This window comes from Peromyscus leucopus, chromosome 22 (genome assembly GCF_004664715.2).
Source record: "Peromyscus leucopus breed LL Stock chromosome 22, UCI_PerLeu_2.1, whole genome shotgun sequence".
NCBI lineage: Eukaryota > Metazoa > Chordata > Mammalia > Rodentia > Cricetidae > Peromyscus > Peromyscus leucopus.
The window spans coordinates 20,488,021-20,503,630 of record NC_051081.1 but is presented as its reverse complement, the minus strand read 5'-3'; the positions used below and the strand labels follow the sequence as shown (position 1 = coordinate 20,503,630).

At 45.0% G+C, this 15,610-nt stretch overlaps 2 protein-coding genes across 5 annotated transcripts in view; one reads left to right on the top strand and one right to left on the bottom strand.

The window, feature by feature from the left end:
• Positions 1-540: 540 nt before the first annotated feature.
• Positions 541-13,639, bottom strand: LOC119086449 (formin-like protein 14). The gene is made up of 4 exons (XM_037198003.1): positions 13,582-13,639; positions 8,628-9,854; positions 8,419-8,515; positions 541-672 (listed from the first exon to the last, which is right to left on the bottom strand). Exons 1-2 carry the CDS (start codon positions 13,637-13,639, stop codon positions 9,226-9,228), a joined length of 687 nt encoding a protein of 228 aa, XP_037053898.1. The 3' UTR covers positions 541-672; positions 8,419-8,515; positions 8,628-9,225.
• Positions 9,460-15,610, top strand: part of Ppm1b (protein phosphatase, Mg2+/Mn2+ dependent 1B) — a 62,865-nt gene continuing 56,714 nt past the window's right edge. For 3 of the 4 annotated variants that reach the window (XM_028892655.2, XM_028892642.2, XM_028892638.2), the window contains exon 1: positions 9,465-9,859. The gene's annotated coding sequence lies outside the window, so the exon portion shown is untranslated. Of the gene's footprint in view, positions 9,860-15,610 lie in introns of all 4 variants that reach the window. The other variant, XM_028892662.2, reaches the window with a different exon arrangement.

The window sequence follows — 15,610 nt, the reverse complement described above, 5'->3', positions numbered from 1 at the left end:
AACCCTGACAACGCAACACAAGGGCAAGTGTTCCTTTTAGCTCCCAGTTTCAAGTTACAGTCCACCATTGTGAGGAGGCCAAGGCGGCAGGAACTGGAGGTGGGAGTGGGTTGCCGGGGAGGGAGGGAGGCAGGTGGAGAGAGAACCAGTGCCTGTATGCTAGGGCTTAGCTCACTCCCCCACTCTTTTTTTTTTTATATAGCTCTCTCGGGATCCAAATCTAGGAAGTCTGCTCTCCATTTTAGGCCAGCTCCTCCCACCTCAATTAATGTAATCAAGACCACACCCAACACTTTAGACATGCCCTTGGGAGGCAGAGACAGGCTGATATCTGTGAGATGGAAGCCAGCCTGGTCTACAGAGTGAGTTCTAGGACAGCCAGGGCTACACAGTGAAACCCTGTCTTGAAAAACCAAATCCAAACCAACCAACCAACCAACCAACCAAACAAACAAACAAAAAATAAATTTACCCTCCCATCCCCCAGTATGGTCCATGAATTGGTCTGTGGTAGGGAGGACGTGAGAATTCTTACCTGCTGCAGTTCATATTCTAGCTATGCCTAGCACCTTCTCTGTCCGTTGATCTGGGAATCTTACGGCGGATCCACTTCACTTCAGAACCCGAATTTGTCACCTGTGATGTGATGTTCAGCCTTCCTGTGGCCAGGTCCTGCAGGAGACACTGCATTTGACCCATTACCTAACTGCTACCTTCCAGAAGCATGAGGCTTTTATCTCAAGGACCAGAGATGGGGCCCTTGTTATGAAATCTTTTAGACTAATAGCATTCAAGTCCTGCGTTTCTCTTTCATCATGAATTTTTTATTGGTGAGTTTCCTTCCAGCCCTTTTCCTTCATGTGTGTCCATAGGAGGATCTCCCGGGACCTGATGTCCATGTTCATTGTCTTGTATCTGTCTAGTCCCCAGTCTGCTTAGCCTCTTAAATGAGGACTCAAGTCTAGCTTTGATCTTGGGAGAAAAAGATAAGTAAAGGGGGGGGGAGCAGCTAAAGATAAAGGAAAAGAAGGGAAATTAAGTTTAGGGGTTTGTTTTTGGTTTTAGAGCTAAGAAAAGAAGGATGGAGAGCCAGCAGAAAGGATGCGTTTATTGTACAAGAAAACAACACATAGCAAAGAGAATGAATAATGTGAATGAACTTGGGCAGAAATATCAAACTGTTTACAGAAATGGCCGTTAGAGTTTTCCACTGCCAACCACACTTAAACCCTGCATAGTTTGCAGCACTTACAGTTGGGCACCATGTGAATCGTTTTTCTGATACCACCCACAGTGTCGTAATCATGATCTCAATCATCTCATGTGCATGACATGAACTTAAAAACACAAGGAGGGGCTGGCTCTGGGGCAACCAGTTTGGGCCTCTCAGGCTCTGTGGATTGCATGCGGGACAGAGATAGCTTCATCAACTTCCTGTCTTAGGAGGAAGTGGGATGGTGTAGGGGGAGGGCACACCCAGGCTGGATGGTGACTTTGAGGAAAGGGAAAACATTCAAGCAAGCTCCTTGAGACCTTCCAAATGCAACTCAGTCCACCATTACTGTGCACCCATTGTGTACCCTGGACAACAAAAGAAGTTGTAACTGAACTGGACATTACTGAACCCAGCAGGAATATTACCTCACCCAGGTCTTCTGGGTTTTGTTTTGCTACAGAGTCTCATTGGATTCCTTCTCAGAATTGTTAACTATGCTGTAAGGTTACCAAGGGAACTAATGGTTGTGCATATATATTGTTATATTATACTTATGATATGACACTATGCTTGGCCATCTGTTGGTGGTGGTGGTGGTACTTTTCTCCAGGGCTGGGATGAAACCCATGGACTTGGACAAGCTAGGCAAATGGTCTACCCTTCTCTATAAACACAGTAAATAAAAATAATTTAGTGATGGACCTAACACAGCCTACAATTTCAAATTAGTTTGAACTGAAGTTCTGGGGGAGGGGCATTTTTGTTAAAGACTCTAGAAGGTTGACCAACTAATTAGAACTTGGTGTCCGTCGAGAATTAGATTCCCCCTGGCTCAGAGCTATATTTTCTATAAGAGGAAAAAAAAAGTGAGAGGAAAGAGACATTTCAAATCTTGAAAATCTCTTTGACAGCTGGCTTAATAGAAAACACTTGGGTATGTTTCTACATTCACTATGTTACAATAACCATGGAAGTCCCAGGGGACGAGACTTTTGTAGAACATATTTGTGTGACAGGGAGTTTGAAAACCTTGTGGCCTCAGGCCATCAGACCATTTTCTGAGACTTTTGATTTAGAAGTTTTCCCCAAATATGTGTTGCTGTTACCTGTGGAAAAGGACCAGTTTGATAGTTAGAAATAAATAGTTTCATAGGTGCTGGTTATTTCTTGCCCCCTCCAGATGCCTCGCGTGACCCTCCCATCTTGCTCTGTGATCTGGAAGGATAATATCAAGAGGCTTCCTGTTTGCATTAGTTACTTTGTTGCTGTGGCAACGCACTGGACATAGGAAGTGTTCGTTTTGGCTCACAGATCCATCACGGCAGGGAAGGCTTGGTGACTGGAACAGGAGGCCACTGGTCACACCGAGACCACAGCCAGGTATCAGAGGGCAGTGACCACGGGTGCTCACCCAGCTTTCTCCTCCCTATGCAGTTGAGGACCTTAGTCCAAGAAGGGTGTTGCCCGCATTTCGAGTGGGTTTGCTCACCTCACTTGACTAGATGCTCTAGAGCATCTCTCACATACATCCCCAGAGATCTCCTGATCCTGTTGACAATCAATACAAACCATTGTACTGGTCCTCTGGTTTCTGGTAGTTCAGGCCAGTGGATCATTCTAGCAGGAGATGATAGATAGGGAAGGAAGACACGGGAATGGGAAACTTACTTTCCATTGAAGAGGGTTTATTTTGTCTTTCTCCACAAATCTGGGTTCTTGTGAGGAGACCATCTGTATTCATACCTCCTTTCCTACCTTTTCAAAACTCTCTTGTGTTTAGTCTTTGAACTTACAATGAATCCTCCTGCCTTGGCCTCCCCAAAATGCTGGAGACATGAGCTGCTGTTCCTGGCTACACAAGTCCCTGCTGGCCATATGTTTCTATACCCACTCTCCACTCTCATCCCTTTGGACATATGCATGAAGGCTGACATGTAGCTCTGCAGCTAACACTAGGATCAGATTTGATGGCTGACCTCGGCCTAGCTTGGAATAGTCCTTCATTAAAATCTTCCTAACATGCCAAATCTGACCATACTGCTCATTTCCTGCTGGGCTGGATGCACTTGGTGAGAGATGTTACATGCAGTTTAGTGAAAGCATTATCTGCAACATTGGATCCTCTTGACTTTAATGGAAGCTAGAAAGCATGAAGCCTTAGTATCTCAGAGCCTAAGATTCTTAATGGCTCTGGAAAGAAAGGGCTGGTTATATTGAAGACCTACTGATGTCTGTACAGTCAGTCATCTGGATTCTGCCTCTGTCTGGGTATATTTGCATCTATGCATAGTTAAAACAGAAGACAGCTGTGAAAGTGCTTAAAAATGCCATTGGGGCCATATTTCTGGTACTGACATATCAATAGCAAGCCATAGATCCTGAGTAGCCTAAGCCACAGTGTTGCTGGAGATGAACCCATGGCCTCATGCCTGCTAGACATACTCTCTACCACTGAACCTCCTTAGCCCAAGCGAGAAGTGCCTAAAGTGTGGTCCCAGATGGATTAATCAGGGTTCTCTGGAGGAACAGAATTTATAGGATGAAGAAAAGTATATATACATATGTATTTATATACACACACAAATATATATATATATATATACATATACACACATACATAAGCATATATATGTATATGTATATATGTATGGGATTTACTAGAATGGTTTACAGGCTGTGGTCCAGCTAGTCCAACAATGGCTGTCTACCAACAGAAGGTCCAAGAATCCAGTAGTTGTCCAATCCATGAGGTTAGATGTCTCAGCTTGTCTTCAGTATACACTGGAATCCTGAGGAAGTAGGATCTAATGCCAGTAAAGGAATGGATTTGCCAGCATTCAGGAGAGCAAGCAGGCAAGGAGCGGTAGCTTCCTTTTTCCATGTCCTTTTAATATACTGCCAGCAGAAAGTGTGGCCCAGATTAAATACAGCTCTTCTCACCTCAAAAGGTCTGGATTAAAGGTGGATCTTCCCAACTCAATAGGAATTAAAAGTGGGTCCTACCACTTCAAATGATTTAATTAAGAAAAAAAAAAACCCTCAAGGTTGTACCCAGCCACTTGGGTTTTAGTTAATTCTAGATGTACTCAGGTTGACAACCAAGAACAGCCATCACACCAGATCAGAGCACCAGCGTCACCTGGGAAACCCAAATCCTTGGACTGCAAACTGAGAGCTATAAAATTAGAAACTCCAGGGGGGGAGTTTAGCAGTCTAGGTATTGGGGCATCCTTCAGGTGACTTTGAAGCTCAGTAATCCCCGAGAATCTCTGCTGTAAACAGACTTCTTTACCCACCTTGCAGTTAGGGATGGTCATGTGACTTTCTCCATACTACCCTGAATCTGGGCATCTTAACTGAGTCTGCAGTAAACATCCCAAAGTACTGCTGGGACATCACTGCCACCTACGTCAATTCCTATCCTATCTAGAGCTGTTAGCTATGGTGCAGGTTTTCTGTTATTTGCAGTCAAATACAATGACTATTTTGGACCAATATTTAAAATATTTCTGACTAACATAGCATGGTTAAAAGTTTAAAAAGATATTTCTCCTCATGATGGCAAGAATTTAAATATGATTTTAATATTGTAATAAACCCTGACATATGTGGAACATAAGCCAGCTTCTTGTGGTTTTTTTTTTTTAAAAAAAAAAAAAGGATTCAAATTTAGTTTATGTGTATGAGTGTTTTGCCTGAACGTTGCTCTGCCCTCAGAGGACAGAAGAGGGTGTTGGGTACCTGGAACTGGAGATGTGAGTTGTCCTGTGGGTGCTGGCAATCCAACGCTGGTCCACTGGGAGAGTCATCTCTCCAGCCTCCAGGGATTTTTTTTTTTTTTTTTTTTTTTTTTTTTTTTTTTTACATGTATAGTTCACTTCTTGCTCAATGTCCATGTACCTAGACATACATCCTCCAATCTGAAGTGGTTATCCTCTGGAAATACTGAAGCATTTTGAAGGGAAAAAAAATGTAGTTTTAGGAAAATGAAAGTTAAACATTTCTAAGAGCATAGAATGGCCCACTAGTCATGATGGGTCGTGTTTGTAATCCCAGAATTTGGGAGGATAAAGCAACAGGGCTGCTCTGAGTTGAGGCCAGCCTTGGCTATGTAGTGAGTTCCACCTAAGCGACACAGTAAGACCCCATCTGAAGGCCAGCAGTGCCTGTCATACTACCCAACTCTGTGGATTCTTAGTATGTGCAGTGAGAAAGCTGATTTTTATTTTATTTATTTATTTATTTTTTTTGAGTCAGAGTCTCATGTAGCTCAGGCTGGCCTCAAACTTGATATGTAGCCAAGGATAGCCTTCAACTAACTGATCCTCTTGCTTCCACCTCCCAGGTGCTGAGATTTCAGGTGTGTACCACCATGGTAGAGTGCTGGCCTACCACCTGTGAGGACTTAGGTTCAATCCCAGTATTTCAATGTACTCCAATCAGGGTACTTGAAGTTTGACACCAAAGTGCCTCAAGAGAGCTCAGTCATTTGTGTGAAACAGGGACACAAACAGATAATACGTTCTCAATGTGAAACATATGGAGATTCCCAACGCAACGTAGACTGTCACTAGGTACTGCTATAAATCATTGTCTAGTTAAACTCTGAAATAACTGTGTGATGCCGGGCGGGGGCGGCGCACACCTTTAATCCCAGCACTCGGGAGGCAGAGGCAGGCAGATCTCTGTGAGTTCGAGGCCAACCTGGTCTACAGAGTGAGATCCAGGACAGGCACCAAGGCTACATAGAGAAACCCCGTCTCAAAAAACAAAACAAAACAACAACAACAAAAAAAAAACCCAACCCCACAAAAATAATATGTAATCATCAGCCCAGTCACATGATGGAACTTTCTATCACTTTTTAGGCTCTGCCAAAGGAAAGTGGGAGGAAATCAAGCAGGGCAAGAAGGTGCTCTGCTGCCTATCTGTGGTTGTCTGGGGCTTCAGGACAAGGGTATCCAACGGTCCTTATTGTTTCATCTTTATTATAGTCCCTATTTTGGAAGGTGAGGTCTTAAGAGTCCAGTCTCCTTATATAAGACGTCCCAAGCAAAGGTTCGATTTCAGGAAATCTGTTCTCCGAGTCGTTTACATAACACTTCCTAGACTGGTAAAGTTGGCTCTGCAGGTAACGGAGCCTGCCATTGAGTCTGATAACCGGGTTTCCGTCCCTGGGACCTAGAATGGACTCCATTGTCTTTGGACCTCCACCCCCACACAAACTTGCATGCACGCGCGTGGGCACAGACACACACACCAGATTAAAATTAAACCTTTTTGATCCCATAGTGTGGATCCTTGAAGGGACAGTGAGGACTAAATTGGGACTACTTCCTTTTCTTCATTGATATTCACTTTACAGTATGTGAGAATGGAGAAAAGGAATTTTTATGGCTGTCTCCAGTTCTCAGTGTCAATGGGTCTAAGAGGTGGTGTGCAAAACAAAATCAAGAAACCAAACCCAGAACAAACAAAACAAGCAAACAAAAAACCCAGCACCTGAAGAATTATTAAAAAAAAAAATTTAAAAACCTGGAAACAACCTAGATGCCCACCAACTGAAGAATGGATTAAGAAAATGTGGTACATATACACAATGGAGTACCCCTCAGCAGAGAAAAACAATGACACCATGAATTTGCAGGCAAATGGATGGAACTAGAAAATATCATCCTGAGTGAGGTAACCCAGACTCAGAAGGACAAGTGTGGTATGTACTCACTCATAAGTGGATACTAGATATAAAGCAAAGAACAATCAGACTGCAACCCACAGAACCAGGGGGGCTATAGCAGGGAGGGACCCTAGGATGACTGTGGCTTAGAATAAGTTTTGGTTTTACTCAATTACTGGGCAAGCCTCAATGAAACATTTCACTATTAGGATAAGAATTTATACTGTATCAAGCAGATAATAGAAAAATAAATAAATAAATAAAAATGAGAAAAGAAAAAAAAATACCTTTTGAAATTCAATCCCCAGATTCACAATGGATAAAATGAAAATGTACCTTCCTGAACTTTATTCCCAGAGTCCTGGGTGCTGTCGGCATGAATGAACCTCAGACTCTCAGGTGATTCTGGCGCTAACTCGCTCTTTGCCCGCTCTGCTGTAAAAACATCATCGGTGCTGGCTAGATTTATGCCCACTTGACACAAGCTATAGTCGTCTGAGAGGGGAAACCTCGAGGAGAGGAAATGACTCCGTAAGATCTGACTCCGTAAGTGATTGATGGGGGAGGGCCCAGTTCAGGGTGGGTAAGGCCACCCGTGGGCTGGTGGTCCTGGGTTCTATAAGGAAGCAGGCTGAGCAAGCCTTGTAGAGCAAGCCAGTAAGCAGCACTCCTCCACGGTCTCTGCATCAGCTCCTGCCTCCGGGTTCCTGCCTTGTTTGAGTTCCTGTCCTGATTTCCTTCAGTGATGGACTACAATGTGGATGTGTAATCCCAATAAACCCTGTCCTCCCCAGGTTTCTTTTTGGTCATGGTGTTTCATTGCAGCAATAAAAACCCTAAGACACCATTCTTATCCTTGAGGTTCCAGAAAAATCTGAATTGCAATCAAGTGTTTATTTCTGCCATGTTCACCGTGGCAACCGCTTCAGAAATATGCCCTTCTTTCCAAAGGTGAGTAAATTGTCCCAACTAACTTATACTTAAGCATGAATGAGGTTTAAAATGTATTTCAAAGACTTGTGTGTATATCCACGCTTGTGTGTTTAAAAATCTCTTAAGGTAAACGTTTAAATGCCCCATTACACTTTCTTTTGGAGGAATGAATCTGGTTCACTTTCTAGCCAAATCTGATTGCTGGATGACCATTTCCGTCATCTGCTTTATAGAAAGAACTCCTGTAATTTATTCTGGATTCATCCCGGGCTCGGTGAATCATACCCACAGGGAGAATCCTTTATATCATCACTACTCTAAACATACGTTTCAGTGATCATCTACCATCCCGGTCTGGGACTAGCTGCCAGTTTACTTTTGTATCTCATTTTACCCACCAAGTCTAGCAAACAGCAGGTGCTCTTTAAAGAGGGGAATGACCTGGTGAATGTCAAGAGCCTAAAAAGGAGTTTTAAAAATCAGCGCTTCCGAAACAAAACACGCAAATGCGAAGAGCTGACTGGTAGGCGGTCCTGGTAAAGAAGATATGAGGACACTCTGAACCATCACAAAATCCTCCTGAAGGGATTACCTGTCCCATTTTCTCAAGTGGCTCTTCAACCTTCTCAACTTCCCGCCCACTCTCCTCTGCTGGAGACAGGTCATGCAGGTATCCCAACAATGGGGCACTGATTGGGCAGAGATGATTTCATTGTTAGGGAACATCCGGGCCCCTTTCCCTCCCTGCAACACCTCCCCAGTGCCCTACGCGCCCGTTTTCCACTCCCGCGTGCGCCCCACCCGTGGCCGAAACAAAACAACGCCTCTCTCCAGGCCCCTTGTCGACCCTCTCCGTGCTCTCCCTTCAAGTCTCAAAGCCGAAGAGAAGAGTCTATCTCTTCCAATGAGAACCTAGGGGCACTTTTCTAGCCAATGAGGAGCCGGCTCTCTCTACTCCGGGTGGGACCAACCTCCACCTATTAGCGGACTGCCCGTTGGTTCTTTTATGGAGTTCGTTTTCCGCGAGGCTTAGAGGTCACAGAACTGCAGGGTCCGCAGACTTGGGGCTTGGCCGCTTCCGAAGACTAGCCAATCGCTTTTAGGATACTTTTGCGCGTTCATTTAAAAAAAGCCGGAGTGTCGGACCCTAGTGACGGACAAGCAGAGAAAGCCAATGACCGGAGGGTCAGGCCTCCATTCGGACCAATCAGATAAGGGAACCGGTCTCCAAGTGGGCGTAATTTGACAGACGGAGGACTCTACCTATGGCTGCTAGGGTGGGCAGGCCGGTGACGTCGGGAGGGAGAGCAAAGCGGAGGCGGGGCTGAATAAAGTAAATGGTAATAAAGGGTTGGGCCTCACTGAGGGGCGGTGTTTGATGGATAGTTGACCTTGCCAATTAGAGGTGGGCAATGACGCCCAATGGGAAATTAAAGTCACAGAGGCGGGGCCGCGTGGGCGGGGAAAGCGAAGCTCCGAGGGTCCTGGGGGCCGGACTGGGCGGGAGAACGGAGATTGACATGCCTTTCGGCAAATCGTGAGCCGTAGCGACAAGCGCGGAGTCCCAATGGGTGGCTGCGGTGGGCGGAGCCTGCGGAGGGGCGGAGAAAGGCGGCGGTGCGGGGAGGGGGTTGCAGAAGGAGCGGTGCGGCCGCTGCTCAATGGCGGAAAAGCCGCTGGTGCTCTGACCGCCTGGTTCCCCCCCCCTCCGGCAGTTGCGGGGGAGTTTCCTGCCGGCGCGGTTGGAGTCTCTGTTTCTCCGTGTCCGGTGGCTGGAAGATGCTCCAGAGAGACCAGGCTGCGGCGGAGGAGGTGGCGGCGGCCGAGTCGGCAGCGGCGCTGGGGTGGAGAGAAGGCGGCGGCGGCGGCGTGAGGGGCCGAACGGTGTAAACAGCCCGGGCGGCGGCGGTGGCCGAGCCCCCGAGGGCGAAGCGGCGGCGGAGGCAGGGTCGCGTCTTGGGAGGAAGCCGGGGGCCGCGGGCGGCTGTGCGGCGGGCGAGCCCGCGAGACCTCGCCTCCTCCGTTCGCCTCAGGTAAGGCCGCTCGGCGCCCAGCGGAGCGGGGAACGGCCGTCCGTCCGGTTTGCGCTCCGAGGGCCGGGCTAGGCCCCGGCCCGGGCCGCCGCCTCCGCTCGCCCTCGAGGCTCTGGGGGCGGGGGGAAAGGGGGCCGCGGCGAGCGAGGAGTTTGCCGGCTCGCACGGAAGTCTGCTGCTTCCCCTAGCGCTGGGGCGTGTAGGCAGCGCCCATGGGCGCGCGGGCCACCCCGGGCCGCGGCTCCACCAGTCCTGCACTCGGGGTTTGAAAACACCACCTTTCCGCTTTGCTCTTCGGGTCGCTTTCTGCCCTCCCCTGCGCTCGCCTTCACTTCCTTGTGAAATCTTTCTGTTTTTTTTTTTTTTTTTTTTCTGTCTGTGCCTCCTTCCTCCTAAAAGTGCTTTAAACCGTTTCTTTTGCTGCTCCTAACCAGACTCGGGGGTCGTGCCTGTGTGTGTAGTCCTCTTCCCCACCTCCCCCCGCCCGCCCCCAACCCTGTCCGAGATTTTAGGGTGTCGTGCTTAACAGTGGACTTCTTAAATTGCTACGAACTCTATCCCAAATCTGTTGAAGGTCCATTAAGAATAGACTGACCAGTATTATTTGGCGGATCACTTTTATATACTTTTAAATTTAAAAGCCTTTTTTTGGGGGGGGGAGGGGGGAGTATCATTAAGCATAGAGTGAAAATAACTCTGAAATAATTTTCCAAATGAAGGGCTTGATGAATGTTGGAACTATTTCTTCATTTTTAAAAAAGTTGCATGACCTCTAGTACCAGTTTTAGCACCCCAGGAAGCTTGCCGATCTTATTTGGCAAAAAAATGCCTCTTAAGCATTTGCTAGCAGCCCAGATTCATCAGTATTCAAGCGCTTCTAAAAACAACTTGGAAACTTAAAAACAACTACGAAACACAGTCTTGATAGCACAGTTAGAGAACTTTTAAAGTAGGCCCCACATGTATCAAATAAAGCTGGCTGGAGCCGTGTAGGGGATTATTAGGGACTTTGAGTTGTCTTCGTGTTTTGTGGCTATTTTGGGAGAAACGTTCTTTTTCTGTTAACAAAGGTTTACAGCTACTGTGATGTGAGAATTACTGAGGCTTATTGTGGGATTAGCACAGGAACTCTTTATATCTGAGTGACTCCATGGATGGAGAAGTGGTAGATTGTGCGGTGTAAGTCACTGTATGAGAGTGTAAGTCACAGTATGTTCTGGTAGAAACATGCCATGGCCACTGAATGTTAATAGATATTATTTCATTTACTTTCTCTGTTGTGCAATCACAGAGTTCCTTTTGTAGGCTGGCTGTGAAATACAGCATCTCTAAATAAGTATGGAGGTTATTCTGATTATTATTAGAATTTTCCAAGAATATAGACTTAAAAAAACACATACTTGCAATAATTCTTAGGTGATAGTTTTTATTTAAGACCGGGGCCTGGGGGGCGCATTATGTAACCCCAGCTAGCAGGTGTGGAAATTCACTGTGTAGACCAGACTGGCCTTGAACTCAGAGAGATACACCTGCCTCTGTCTCCCAAGTGCTGAGCTTGAAGGCCTGTACCACCACACCCAGCTAGATGATTTGTTTTTCTTTAAAGAAATGCTTTTGTAGGCCTTCCAAGTGGACAGTGAGTGTGTGCTGTCAGAAGAGCTTTAAGTTTTTTTCTTTCACTGTTTAGAATTTAGCTAGTGTGCGCCCCCCCCCCCCATTATTAAAGATTTTTTTTTCCTTTGAGACTGGATCTCAAAATGTAACTCGGGCTGGCCTTGGGCTCAGTGTAACCTATGCTGGTCTCAAAGTGATCCTCCTGCTTCAGAGTCTTGGAATTGCAGTGTGTCACCATCATTCTTGTCTCTTCATTTTTATATTGTTTAATTATGAGTGTTTGCTTGCCTGTGTGTAACTGCTCCACACGGTGCACCGCCATGTGTGTGCCTGGAGTTGGTGGAGGGCAAGAGAGTGAGAGGGCATGAATGAGGTCTCTTGGAGCACGAGTCACAGGCTACTGTGACCTCCCAGGCCCCCTGCAGGAGCAGCAAGTGCTCTTGATTGCTCTCTAGCCCCTGAGTGTTCTCTCTCTCTCTCTCTCTCTCTCTCTGTAAAACTTTAAATCTTGTCAGTTTTTACTTGTTTTTATTGAGTGTGTTTTCTCTTCATTTGGTGGTGGTTTTTGTTTTTTGTTTTGTTTTGTTTTAACCTCTCATAAAGTTCTAACACAGTTTCTGCCTGGTACCCTGTGTGTTCATGTGTCATTGTATGTTTTCACTTGTGTTTTAATGTTGGTTATCTTGTTTCTGTGAAGACTTCAGTAGTGAGAGAGCCTTTTTAGTTTCTGTGATGGTCACGTCAGTAAACACTGTTTCATGTTAGTAAGTCACATAATTACTAAATCCCCTACGATTATATCATCAAAAGGAATGGATGGTGTCTAAATAGCTGTGCTTCTAAGAACAGTTGATTCATAAGTTGATAATGGTCAGAAAAAGTAGCTCTTGAAAGTTAGAATGTTTTCTCTGGTGGATAGTTTTTAGTGGAAACCTTTGGGTTCAGCTGTAATACTGATCGACAATCTCTTGGCAGCCTGCCATAGTATCACCTAGATATGGAGATTTACTACAGACTCAGAGCCAAGAGTGGAAGGTCCTTGTCCCTGTACATGAGTTGGTGAATACTTATTTATAGTATATGATATTGGGAGTGAATGTTCTCTCCCTCCTGCCTTTGATTTTGTAACATGTGATCTATATTTCATGAGTATTTATGTGTTACGTGTAATCATTTTAAAGTATATTGTAACCTTACCTTGCATAGAAAGTAGGAAAATAATCCCACTGGTGGGTTTTTATTCTCCTGGCACTCAGGAAGTTGAGGTGAGATGACTGCAAGTTTCAGAGGCTACAGAGCAAGGCTGCCTTAAAAAATACTAGTACCATGAGCCAGGCCGTGGTGGCGCATGACTTTAGTCCCAACACTCAGGAGGCAGAGCAGGTGGATCTCTGTGAGTTCAAGGCTACAGAATGAGATGCAGGATAGGCACCAAAACTACACAGAGAAACCCTATCTCGAAAAACAAAATAAAATAAAATAAAAATAAAGAAAAATATTAGTACAGTGAATAAAATTAACTTCTTAGAAAATGTATTTTGTTTTACATAAAATGTAAATTTGATGATTTATTGTTTTTTTTTCTCTAAAAGAGAAATTAGGAACAAATAATGGTATAAGAATAATAGAAGGCTTTTTGGTTTTGTGTGTGTGTGTGTGTTTTCCCAACTTCAGAATTTAATTGAGTTTATTCATGCAGTAGTTTCAGGTATGATTAATGGAAAGACATTTAAAAGAATGTGATAGCTTTAGATTTCCAGTGATTCTTCCTTGTCACTATTTTTTTTCTTTTTTTTTTTTTCATTTTATGAGAGTGCAGTAGCACACATTCTCGAGGGTGTGTGTTGCGGGTGTGTGTGTGTGTGTGTGTGTGTGTGAGAGAGAGAGAGAGAGAGAGAGACAGACAGACAGACAGACAGACAGACCTCCTACTTGTCGTTTTGCAAGGTACATGAGTGGACTTCAGATCTAGTTCTCTCCACCATGTGAGTTGTGAGCATCAAACTTAGGATCAAACTTTGTGCCAAGGCACCTTGACTCCCTCAGGCATCTCTGCAGCTCTTATCTTTTACTTTAGTGAACTAATTTTAGAATTAGAGTGACCCAGCCGGGTGGCGGTGGCGGTGGCGGTGGCGGGCGGGGCGGCGGCGGTAGCACAGCCGCCATCGTGGTGGTACCTGCCATTAATCCTAGCCTCTGCCCAGTAGGCAGAGGCAGGCGGATCTCTGTGAGTTCGAGGCCAGCCTGATCTACAGAGTGAGTTCCAGGACAGGCACGGCCTGTCTAAAAAAAAAAAAAAAAACCAAAAGAACAAAAAACAAAAAAAAACCCCACAAACCAAAAACACCAAAAATAAAAAAACAAAAAAAGAATGACCCTGAATACTGCTGTTTAAAGTTTTGTTGTAGAATATAGCCAAGATAAGCTGTTAGCAGAATTGTTTTTATTAGCTGAGGATATGTGATGAGGTTCTTGGAAATTTGGGCAGACCCCAGATATGTGATCTAGACCACTCCCGTCTTTCTGCTCCATAAAGGTAAGGTAGAATAAAATTGGGGACTATTTGGATTTAGTGTTTATACTTGGTGAGTATAAAACATCTTAAATTGACAGAACTGACCAATATCTAGCAGTTAATTTAATGAGTACACTTGAAAAAGTTAAAGTACCAAAAGTTCCATAATTTGTACTTTATTACCCCCTACTCCCCCAATGCCCCCTTTTAGACAGGGTCTCCTTTATTGCAAGCTGGCCTCAAATCTCAGGTTGGCCTTGAACTTCTGACCCTCTGCCCCCACCTCCTGAGAGCTAGGATTGCTGGAGTGCACAGGCCTGTTTGGTTTGTGTGCATGGCACTAGAGACAGGAAGGGATTTGTGAATGCTAGGCAGATGATGATCGTCCCAGCTTCTTACCTGTCTGTTTTTGTGGTCGTTGCTTGCTTTCAGTGTTCTCTGCTCACTGTACTAGTCTTTGGGGTAGTTGTTGGGAAATCACCATGTTCTCGCCCCCTGATCACCCTCCCTGCCTTCCCATTTTCCTCTGCTCATCGTATGGAGCCTAGGACCTCAGAAATACTTGAAAATACTCTATCACTGACTACAACCCCAGCTTGTTTTCAAGTCTTTTTACAGGTAAAACATTGCTTATTTGAGTCAGTTCTCTATGTAGCTTGAGTTGATCAGCCGAACTTTCCAGCAGCCATCTCTAGTCCTCCCCAGAAAGAACACCCTTTGGGCGAACACTCAGTAGTGTGATCAGGCAACTAGGTTGGTGAGGATAAAAAAAGAACCTTTTACTAACTTTCTGATGGTAACAGTTCCAAATTTGTATGTAATACTATATTGGAGATTTAATTATTTAAATCTTAGTAACACCTAGTGTCCTAAAAAAACGGGAATGTCATGATAGCTCACTTTTTGTTTTGGTCGAGGTGGAATTGAACCCAGGGTCTCATACATGCTAGACAAGCCATGTGTTACTGAGCTGCATGCCCAGCCCATACCTTTTTTTTTCCTTTTTCATATTTTAGAGTGCTCTATTTCCCCAGTTTAATTTTAGTAGAAACATTGTGCTTCTGAAATAAGATCGTGGGCTGGAGAGATGGTGCAGTGGTTAAGAGCACTGGCTGCTCTTCCAGAGAACCTGGGTTCAATTCCCAGCAACCACATGGCATCACCCACAGCTGTCTGTAATCCACTTGGAGGGGATCTGACCCCCTCATACAGACAAATGTACATACAAGTAAATAAATAAAATATTTAAAAAATGAAATATGATCATGACATAGAACACTTCTGAAGTGAAGTTACTTTTATTAGGTAACATGTGACCATATCTACAATATGTTGGCATAACATATACCTTTGTTTGTTTGTTTGTTTTTTCGAGACAGGGTTTCTCCATGTAGTTTTGGTGCCTGTCCTGGATCTCGTTCTGCAGACCAGGCTGGCCTCCAACTCACAGAGATTCTCCTGGCTCTGCCTCTCGAGTGCTGGGATTAAAGGGGTGCGCCACTGCTGCCCTGCTCATATACCTTTTTTCTGTTTGTTTGTTGTGGGGATTTTTCCTTTGAGGAATCTTACTATGTAGCTGCCTCCCTGGCTGCCTCTAGAACTCATATGTAGACCAGGCTAGC